This window comes from Delphinus delphis, chromosome 7 (assembly GCF_949987515.2).
Source record: "Delphinus delphis chromosome 7, mDelDel1.2, whole genome shotgun sequence".
NCBI lineage: Eukaryota > Metazoa > Chordata > Mammalia > Artiodactyla > Delphinidae > Delphinus > Delphinus delphis.
This window is the reverse complement of record NC_082689.1, coordinates 57,724,203-57,736,228: the sequence shown is the minus strand read 5'-3', so window position 1 is coordinate 57,736,228 and position 12,026 is coordinate 57,724,203. Positions and strand designations below refer to the sequence as shown.

The 12,026-nt window shown below is 36.5% G+C and overlaps 1 protein-coding gene across 3 annotated transcripts in view; it reads right to left on the bottom strand.

Annotated features, from left to right (window-relative positions):
- Window positions 1-12,026, bottom strand: part of ATF2 (activating transcription factor 2) — an 83,350-nt gene that overhangs the window by 55,138 nt on the left and 16,186 nt on the right. For all 3 annotated transcript variants that reach the window (XM_060016551.1, XM_060016552.1, XM_060016550.1), the window contains exon 3: window positions 10,187-10,261. In XM_060016551.1, coding sequence (XP_059872534.1) covers window positions 10,187-10,218 — 32 coding nt within the window. In that variant the 5' untranslated portion in view covers window positions 10,219-10,261. The remainder of the gene's footprint in view (window positions 1-10,186; window positions 10,262-12,026) is intronic.

Sequence of the window (12,026 nt, the reverse complement as noted above, 5' to 3'; positions counted from 1 at the left end):
TGGAGAAATTAAAACCTTTACAGACAAGCAAAAGCTGAGAGAGTTCAGCACCACCAAACCAGCTTTACAACAAATGCTAAAGGAACTTCTCTAGACAAGAAACATGAGAAGGAAAAGACCTACAATAACGAACGCAAAACAATTTAGAAAATGGGAATAGGAACATACATATCGATAATTACCTTAAATGTAAATGGACTAAATGCTCCCACCAAAAGACACAGATTGGCTGAATGGATACAAACACAAGACCCTTATATATGCTGTCTACAAGAGACCCACTTCAGACCTAGAGACACATACAGACTGAAAGTAAGGGGATGGAAAAAGATATTCCATGCAAATGGAAACCAAAAGAAAGCTGGAGTAGCAATTCTCATATCAGACAAAATAGACTTTAAAATAAGGACTATTAAAAGAGACAAAGAAGGACACTACATAATGATCAAGGGATTGATCCAAGAAGAAGATATAACAACTGTAAATATTTATGCACCCAACATAGGAGCACCTCAATACATAAGGCAAATACTAACAGCCATAAAAGGGGAACTCGACAGTAACACATTCATAGTAGGGGACTTAAACACCCCACTTTCATCCATGGACAGATCATCCAAAATGAAAATAAATAAGGAAACACAAGCTTTAAATGATACATTAAACAACATGGACTTATTTATAGGACATTCCATCCAAAAACAACAGAATACACATTTTTCTCAAGTGCTCATGGAACATTCTCCAGGATAGATCGTATCTTGGGTCACAAATCAAGCCTTGGTAAATTTAAGAAAATTGAAATTGTATCAAGTATCTTTTCTGACCACAACGCCATGAGACTAGATATCAATTACAGGAAAAGACCTGTAAAAAATACAAACACATGGAGGCTAAACAATACACTACTTAATAATGAAGTGATCACTGAAGAAATCAAAGAGGAAATCAAAAAATACCTAGAAACAAATGACAATGGAGACACAATGACCCAAAACCTATGGGATGCAGCAAAAGCAGTTCTAAGGGGGAAGTTTATAGCAATACAAGCCCACCTTAAGAAGCAGGAAACATCTCGAATAAACAACCTAACCTTGCACCTCAAGCAATTAGAGAAAGAAGAAGAAAAAAACCCCAAAGCTAGCAGAAGGAAAGAAATCATAAAAATCAGATCAGAAATAAATGAAAAAGAAATGAAGGAAACAATAGCAAAGATCAATAAAACTAAAAGCTGGTTCTTTGAGAAGATAAACAAAATAGATAAACCACTAGCCAGACTCATCAAGAAAAAAGGGAGAAGACTCAAATCAATAGAATTAGAAAAGAAAAAGGAGAAGTAAAAACTGTCACGGCAGATATACAAAAGTTCATGAGAGATTACTACAAGCAACTCTATGCCAATAAAATGGACAATCTGGATGAAATGGACAAATTCTTAGAAATGCACAACCTGCCAAGACTGAATCAGGAAGAAACAGAAAATATGAACAGACCAATCACAAGCACTGAAATTGAAACTGTGATTAAAAATCTTCCAACAAACAAAAGCCCAGGACCAGATGGCTTCACAGGCGAATTCTATGAAACATTTAGAGAAGAGCTAACACCTATCCTTCTCAAACTCTTCCAAAATATAGCAGAGGGAGGAACACTCCCAAATTCCTTCTATGAGGCGACCATCACCTTGATACCAAAACCAGACAAGGATGTCACAAAGAAAGAAAACTACAGGCCAATATCACTGATGAACATAGATGCAAAAATTCTCAACAAAATACTAGCAAACGGAATCCAACAGCACATTAAAAGGATCATACACCATGATCAAGTGGGGTTTATCCCAGGAATGCAAGGATTCTTCAGTATATGCAAATCAATCAACATGATACACCATATTAACAAATTGAAGGAGAAAAACCATATGATCATCTCAATAGATGCAGAGAGAGCTTTTGACAAAATTCAACACCCATTTATGATAAAAACCCTGCAGAAAGTAGGCATAGAGGGAACTTTCCTCAACATAATAAAGGCCATATATGACAAGCCCACAGCAAACATCATCCTCAATGGTGAAAAACTGAAAGCATTTCCACTAAGATCAGGAACAAGACAAGGTTGCCCACTCTCACCACTCTTATTCAACATAGTTTTGGAAGTTTTAGCCACAGCAATCAGAGAAGAAAAGGAAATAAAAGGAATCCGAATCGGAAAAGAAGAAGTAAAGCTGTCACTGTTTGCAGATGACATGATCCTATACATAGAGAATCCTAAAGATGCTACCAGAAAACTACTAGAGCTAATCAATGAATTTGGTAAAGTGGCAGGATACAAAATTAATGCACAGAAATCTCTGGCATTCCTATATACTAATGATGAAAAATCTGAAAGTGAAATCAAGAAAACACTCCCATTTACCACTGCAACAAAAAGAATAAAATATCTAGGAATAAACGTACCTAAGGAGACAAAAGACCTGTATGCAGAAAATTATAAGACACTGATGAAAGAAATTAAAGATGATACAAATAGATGGAGAGATATACCATGTTCTTGGATTGAAAGAATCAACATTGTGAAAATGACTCTACTACCCAAAGCAATCTACAGATTCAATGCAATCCCTATCAAACTACCACTGGCATTTTTCACAGAACTAGAACAAAAAATTTTGCAATTTGTATGGAAACACAAAAGACCCCGAATAGCCAAAGCAATCTTGAGAACGAAAAAAGGAGCTGGAGGAATCAGGCTCCTTGACTTCAGACTATACTACAAAGCTACAGTAATCAAGACAGTATGGTACTGGCACAAAAACAGAAAGATAGATCAATGCAACAGGATAGAAAGCCCAGAGATAAACCCACGCACATATGGACACCTTATCTTTGATAAAGGTGGCAGGAATGTACAGTGGAGAAAGGACAGCCTCTTCAATAAGTGGTGCTGGGAAAACTGGACAGGTACATGTAAAAGTATGAGATTAGATCACTCCCTAACACCATACACAAAAGTAAGCTCAAAATGGATTAAAGACCTAAATGTAAGGCCAGAAACTATCAAACTCTTAGAGGAAAACATAGGCAGAACACTCTATGACATAAATCACAGCAAGATCCTTTCTGACCCACCTCCTAGAGTAATGGAAATAAAAACAAAAATAAACAAATGGGACCTAATGAAACTTCAAAGCTTTTGCACAGCAAAGGAAACCATAAACAAGACCAAAAGACAACACTCAGAATGGGAGAAAATATTTGCAAATGAAGCAACTGACAAAGGATTAATCTCCAAAATTTACAAGCAGCTCATGCAGCTCAATAACAAAAAAACAAACAACTCAATCCACAAATGGGCAGAAGACCTAAACAGACATTTCTCCAAAGAAGATATACAGACTGCCAACAAACACATGAAAGAATGCTCAACATCATTAATCATTAGAGAAATGCAAATCAAAACTACAATGAGATATCATCTCACACCAGTCAGAATGGCCATCATCAAAAAAATCTAGAAACAGTAAATGCTGGAGAGGGTGTGGAGAAAAGGGAACACTCTTGCACTGCTGGTGGGAATGTGAATTGGTTCAGCCTCTATGGAGAACAGTATGGAGGTTCCTTAAAAAACTACAAATAGAACTACCATATGACCCAGCAATCCCACTACTGGGCATATACCCTGAGAAAACCAAAATTCAAAAAGAGTCATGTACCAAAATGTTCATTGCAGCTCTATTTACAATAGCCCGGAGATGGAAACAACCTAAGTGCCCGTCATCGGATGAATGGATAAAGAAGATGTGGCACATATATACAATGGAATATTACTCAGCCATAAAAAGAAACGAAATTGAGCTATTTGTAATGAGGTGGATAGACCTAGAGTATGTCATACAGAGTGAAGTAAGTCAGAAAGAAAAAGACAAATACCATATGCTAACACATTTATATGGAATTTAAGGGGAAAAAATGTCATGAAGAACCTAGGGGTAAGGCAGGAATAAAGACGCAGACCTACTAGAGAACGGACTTGAGGTTATGGGGAGGGGGAAGGGTGAGCTGTGACAGGGCGAGAGAGAGTCATGGACATATACACACTAACAAACGTAGTAAGGTAGATAGCTAGTGGGAAGCAGCCGCATAGCACAGGGATATTGGCTCGGTGCTTTGTGACAGCCTGGAGGGGTGGGATAGGGAGGGTGGGAGGGAGGGAGACGCAAGAGGGAAGAAATATGGGAACATATGTATATGTATAACTGATTCACTTTGTTATAAAGCAGAAACTAACACACCATTGTAAAGCAATTATACCCCAATAAAGATGTTTAAAAAAAAAAAAACTACACTAGAAGGAATCAATAGCAGAATAACTGAGGCAGAAGAACGGATAAGTGACCTGGAAGACAGAATGGTGGAATTCACTGCTGAGGAACAGAATAAATAAAAAAGAATGAAAAAAAATGAGGACAGCCTAAGAGATCTCTGGAACAACATTAAACACACCAACATTCACATTATAGGGGTTCCAGAAGGAGAAGAGAGAGAGAAAGGACCCGAGAAAATATCTGAAGAGATTATAGTCGAAAACTTCCCTAACGTGGGAAAGGAAACAGCCACCCAAGTCCAGGAAGCACAGAGAGTCCAGGCAGGATAAACCCAAGGAGAAACATGCTGAGACACATAGTAATCAAATTGACAAAAATTAAAGACAAAGAAAAATTATGGAAAGCAACAAGGGAAAAATGACAAATAACATACAAGGGAACTCCCATAAGCTTAACAGCTGATTTTTCAGCAGAAACTCTACAAGGCAAAAGGGAGTGGCAAGATATATTTGAAGTGATGAAAGGGAAGAACCTACAACCAAGATTACTCTACCCGGCAGGATCTCTTTCAGATTCAACGGAGAAATCAAAAGCTTTACAGACAAGCAAAAGCTAAGAGAATTCAGCACCACCAAACCAGCTCCACAACAAATGTTAAAGGAACTTCTCTAAGAGGGAAACACAAAAGAAAAGGGCCTAGGAAAAAACCCCATAACAATTAAGAAAATGGTAATAGGAACATACATACCGATAATTACCTTAAACGTGAATGTATTAAATGCCCCAAGCAGAAGACACAGGCTCACTGAATGGATACAAAATTAAGACCCATATACATGCTGTCTACAAGAGACCCACTTCAGACCTAGGGACCGATACAGCCTGAAAGTGAGGGGATGGAAAAAGATATTCCATGCAAATGGAAATCAAAAGAAAGCTGGAATAGCAATACCCATGTCAGATAAAATAGACTTAAAAAAAAAGAATGTTATAAGAGACAAGGAAGGACACTACATAATGATCAAGGGATCAATCTAAGAAGAAGATACAACAATTATAAATAAATATGCACTCAACATAGGAGCACCTCAATACATAAGGCAACTGCTAACAGCTATTAAAGAGGAAATTGACAGTAACACAATAGGGTGGGCTTTAACACTTCACTTACACTAATAGATCATCCAGACAGAAAACTGATAAGGAAACACAAGCTTTTTCTTTAGACCAGATAGATTTAAATGACATCTACAGGACATTCCATCCAAAAACAGCATATTACACTTTCTTCTCAAGTGCACACGGAACATTCTCCAGGATAGATCACACCTTGGGTCACAAATCAAGACTCAGTAAATTTAAGAAAACTGAAATCATATCAAGCATCTCTTCCGACCACAATGCTATGAAATTAGAAATCAGTTACAGGGAAAAAAAAAAACGCAAAAAACACAAACACATGGAGGCTAAACAATACATTACTAAATAACCAAGAGATCACTGAAGAAATCAAAGAGGAAATCAAAAAATACCTAGAGACAAATGACAATGAAAACACGATGATCCAACACCTATGGGATGCAGCAAAAGCAGTTCTAAGATGGAAGTTTATAGCTATACAAGCCTACCTCAAGAAACAAGAAAAATCTCAAATAAACACTCTAACCTTACACCTAAAGGAACTACAGAAAGAACAAAAAAACCCCAAAGTTAGCAGAAGGAAGGAAATCATAAAGATCAGATCAGAAATAAATGAAATAGAAACAAAGAAAAAATAGCAAAAATCAATGAAACTAAAAGCTGGTTCTTTGAGAAGATAAACAAAATTGATAAACCTTTAGCCAGACGCATGAAGAAAAAGAGGTAGAGGACTCAAATCAATAAAATTAGAAATGAAAGAGGAGAAGTTACAATGGACACTGCAGAAATACAAAGCATCATAAGAGACTACTACAAGCAACTCTATGCCAATAAAATGGACAACCTGGAAGAAATGGACAAATTCTTAGAAAGGTATAACCTCCCAAGACTGAACCAGGAAGAAACAAAATATGAACAGACTAATCACAAGTAATAAAATTGAAACTGTGATTAAAAATCTTCCAACAAACAAAAGTCCAGGACCAGATGGCTTCACAGGTGAATTCTATCAAATGTTTAGAGAAGAGCTAACACTCATCCTTCTCAAACTCTTCCAAAAACTTGCAGAGAAAGGAACACTCTCAACTCATTCTAAGAGGCCACCATCACCCTGATACCAAAACCAGACAGAGATAGTACAAAAAAAGAAAATTACAGACCAATATCACCGATGAATATAGATGCAAAAATCCTCAATAAAATACTAGGAAACAGAATCCAACAACACATTAAAAGGATCATACACCAAGGTCAAGTGGGATTTATCCCAGGGATGCAAGGATTCTTCAGTATAATGCAAATCAATTAATATGTGTGATATACCATATTAACAAATTGAAGAATAAAAACCATATGATCATCTCAATAGATGCAGAAAAAGCTTTTGACAAAATTCAACACCCATTTATGATAAAAACTCTCCAGAAAGTGGGCATAGAGGGAACCTACCTCAACATAATAAAGGCCATATACAACAAACCCAGCGCAAACATCATTCTCAATGGTGAAAAACTGAAAGCATTTCCTCTAAGGTCAGGAAGAAGACAACAATGTCCACTCTCGCCACTATTATTCAACATAAATTTGGAATTCCTAGCCACGGCAATCAGAGAAGAAAAAGAAATAAAAGGAATATAAATTGGAAAAGAAGAAGTAAAACTGTCACTGTTTGCAGATGACATGATACTATACATAGAGAATCCTAAAGATGCCACCAGAAAACTCCTAGAGCTAATGAATGAATCAGGTAAAGTAGCAAGATACAAAATTAATGCACAGAAATCTCTTGCATTCCTATACACTAATGATGAAAAATCTGAAAGAGAAATTAAGGAAACACTCCCATTTACCATTGCAACAAACAGAATAAAATATCTAGGAATAAACCTACCTAGGGAGACAAAAGACCTGTATGCAGAAAATTATAAGACACTGATGAAAGAAATTAAAGATGATAGCAACAGATGGAGAGATATACCATGTTCTTGGATTGGAAGAATCAACATTGTGAAAATGACTATACTACCCAAAGCAATCTACAGATTCAGTGCAATCCCTATCAAATTACCAGTGGCATTTTTTTTTTTTTACAGAATTAGAACAAAAAATCTTAATATTTCTGTGCAGACAGAAAAGACCCCGAATAGCCAAAGCAGACTTGAGGGAAAAAAACAGAGCTGGAGGAATCAGACTCCCTGACTTCAGACTATACCACAAAGCTACAGTAATGAAGACAATATGGTACTGGCACAAAAACAGAAATATACATCAACGGAACAGGATAGAAAGCTCAGAGATAAACCCACGCACCTATGATCAACTAATCTACAACAAAGGAGGTAAGGATATACAATAGAGAAAAGACAGTCTCTTCAACAAGTGGTGCTGGGAAAACTGGACAGCTACATGTAAAAGAATGAAATTAGAACACTCCCTAACACCATACACCAAAATAAACTCAAAATGGATTCAAGACCTAAATGTAAGACCAGACACTATAAAACTCTTAGAGGAAAACATAGGAAGAATGCTCTTTGACATAAATGACAGCAAGATCTTTTATGACCCACCTCCTAGAGTAATGGAAATAAAAACAAAAATAAACAAATGGGACCTAATGAAACTTAAAAGCTTTTGCACAGCAAAGGAAACTATAAACGAAACAAAAAGACAATCCTCAGAATGGGAAAAATATTTGCAAATGAATCAATGGATAAAGGATTAATCTCCAAAATATATAAACAGCTCATGCAGCTCAATATTAAAAAAAACAAACAGCCCAATCAAAAAATGGGCAGAAGACCTAAACAGACATCTCTCCAAAGAAGTCATACAGATAGCCAAGAGGCACATGAAAAGCTGCTCAACATTACTAATTATTAGAGAAATGCAAATCAAAACTACAATGAGGTATCACTTACACCAGTTAGAATAGGCATCATCAGGAAATCTACAAACAACAAATGCTGGAGAGGGTGTGGAGAAAAGGAACCCTCTTGCACTGCTGGTGGGAGTGTAAATTGATATAGCCACTATGGAGAACAGTATGGAGATTCCTTAAAAAACTCAAAATAGAATTACCATATGACCCAGCAATCCCACTATTGGGCATATAACCAGAGAAAACTGCAATTCAGAAAGACACATGCGGGCTTCCCTGGTGGCGCAGTGGTTGAGAGTTCACCTGCCGATGCAGGGGACATGGGTTCGTGCCCTGGTCTGGGAGGATTCCACATGTCGCGGAGCGGCTGGGCCCGTGAGCCATGGCCACTGGGCCTGTGCGTCCGGAACCTGTGCTCCGCAATGGGAGAGGCCACAGGAGTGAGAGGCCCGCGTTCCGCCAAAAAAAAAAAAAAAAAGACACATGCACCCCAATGTTCACTGCAGCACTATTTACAACAGCCAGGTCATGGAAGCAACCTAAATGCCCATCGACAGACGAATGGATAAAGAAGTTGTGGTACATATATACAATGGAGTATTACTTAGCTATAAAAATTAACAAAATTGGGTCATTTGTAGAGATGTGGACAGACCTAGAGACTGTCATACAGAGTGAAGTAAATCAGAAAGAGAAAAACAAATATCGTATATTAATGCATATTATATGTGGAATCCAGAAAAAATGGTACAGATGAACCGGTTTGCAAGGCAAAATAGAGACACAGATGTAGAGAACAAATGTATGGACACCAAGGGGGGAAAGTGGGGGTGGGGATGGGATGAATTGGGAGACTGGGATTGACATGTATACACTAATATGTATAAAACAGATAACTAATAAGAACCTGCTGTATAAAAAAATAAATTTTAAAAAGAATCCTCTAACATAAAAAAAAAAAAAAGAAAAGAAAAACATGTCAAACAACATCACCAAGCTGGAATTAGCCAAATTCTACAGGACAAAAGACCTGGTTTCTTCAAGAAATAAATGTCATGGGGAACTAAAGAAAAGAGGAGGTAGAGGGGAACTGTTTTAGATTAAAAGAGGTCTAATAAACATACTAAACAAAATGCAATATGGGGACTTTCTTGGATCCAGATTTGAACCAAACAACTACAAAAAGACATTTTTGAGTCAAGATTGTTCTCCTACTTTTTGATATAGACTTAAAGTTTCCAATTATTCCTTCCGTTAACTTGTAGGTTTTTGTTTTTGCTTTCTTCATAGAAATTACATATATGAACTATATTTGACAACTAAAAATACTGTAACATTGTTTCTTTTTCAACACTAGTGTGTTAACCTTTCGGAAATAAGTTTCTCTTCAGGAACAGAGATGACAATCACTATTATGGCCAAATTTGGGAAATGCTAGAATACTGTTTTTTAGGGGCAGGACTTTTCAGACTTTATATGTTCAAGAGAAATGACCAGAAGAGCACCTAGAATACAGCATTTTTGCCACATCCATTTTCTATTTGAACCTTTTTCACTAGAACAATACTAGAACATCTCATGGGACTAGTATTATTTGGAACTCATTTTAGGAGAAATCAAAACCCTAAAATATGTTTATGCTTGTCATAGTTAAGTGTATTTTGATGCTCTATTTGATAACTTTAAAATACTATAGAAGTAGTAGCTAAACTACATACTAGATAAGTATTTTCTTATTTATGAAAAACACTTGAAATATTTATTTAGAAATAACCTATGAGAATTTTTATAATCTAAAATATGAAAAAAGCACAAAATACCAAATATTGCATACACACCTGGCAGAATTCACATGTAACTTGAATTTCATAAGTTGTACAACTTATCACGTCCTCTTTTTCATGGCAAGGATACTGAAAAATGAAGTGGTTTCACACTGTTAAATATAGTTTTGAAACATTTCTTGAAACATAGTAAAACAACAAAAACACTCAAATAATTACACTCTTTGTAACACTACTGTCATCCAAAAACCCACTCACTATTAAGAATCTTTATAATAGAGCACTGCTCCTAAAATATGAACACCCATATAAATGTCTTAAACATAGGTATTAATATATCCAACTCCACGATAAAGAGGGTAAAAGAGAAACATTTAACTTAGCCTTTAGGACTGTGGTTGAAGAGCAGTAATTAAAAAAGTGAAAATCCTGACTTTTGACGTCTGATGAAAAGATGAGATCTAGTATTTCAAAATATCTATTCAGAAAGCTTTAAGTTTTAAAAAATGTAGTCAGTGATGGTCTGGTTCTCAGCCTAATTCATCACTATTTGTCCCATAATGTAATGATAGTTGATCTTTATAAGAAGTTCCCTCTTCCCTAACTTTATAGTTTACTTATTTGACATTAGCTTAAGGACAAGTACAACATACTTAAACTATGTTTAAACTATGAGGGTCAGTGCCTCATCTTTAAACTCTGCTAATCCTCCATTACATTCACTGAAACCCCATGTAGTGGCAAACAGAGTTAACTATATGCTTATGCAAATAAACCAATGGTACACAGAGAAAATTTTTATTTTACATAATTTTGCTTATAAATGTGGTGTCAAGAATGTCCTGCTCAGGAAAATTGGGTAATTCCTGTGGGGAAATATGTAAATAGCTACACTTCTGAGTCCTAGAGTCAGAGATGGTCTGATACAGGAGAAAGGAAGAAGAAAGTTCTTTTCCTGGTCCCAGGCAAAACTTCTATCTATCTGGTAAGGTTACATTTCATCATTCACATTCAACTTTATCATGTTGCCTGTGAGAAGAGGGGGAAAAAGCACTGGAATAATCCAAAGGAAACCTATAAAAGTTATGCTTCAGTCATTACCAGTAGAATGTGAACTCAATGAAGACAAGGAACTTATCTTTGGGTTAACTACCTGAAACAGTGCCTAGCTTATAGTAGCATTTACTCATTAAATATTAAGGAATGAATAAACAGCCATATGATATGAAAAAGTCAGATAAATTTAGTTTAAGTTATCTAACTCAAAAAATTTCTAAAACTAATAAATGCAGTTCATATTGCTTTGAAAAATCAAAGCAATATTTAAACTCAGTTAAGTTCAAGAAACATTTAAACACCAAACTCATGCCAAGACACAAAGGTGAAAAAACAAACAGTCCAAAAAAAACCAAAACAAAACAAACAGTCCCTCCACTTTGAGAAACTTTCAGTCAAGCAGAAGAAAGAATACAGAAATATAATTTCAATTCAATTTGGTAAGAATAACAGTTAAAATATTAAAAATATACAGGTAGGGGCTTCCCTGGTGGCGCAGTGGTTGAGAGTCCACCTGCCAATGCAGGGGACACGGGTTCGTGCCCCGGTCCGGGAGGATCCCACATGTCGTGCAGCGGCTGGGCCCGTGAGCCATAGCCACTGAGCCTGCGCGTCCGGAGCCTGCGCTCCACAACGGGAGAGGCCACAACAGTGAGAGGCCCGTGTACCGCAAAAAAATAAAAAATAAATAAATAAAAATATACAGGTAGTGCAGGGACCAATCCGATAGTTCTAGAAAAGCTTTGAGGGAATTAACTCTTCGTATCCTCCTCTCTGATCTTTTCCACACCCCCCTGACTACTATTGTCCCATTCTTCTACAAAAGGTGTTCCTTACC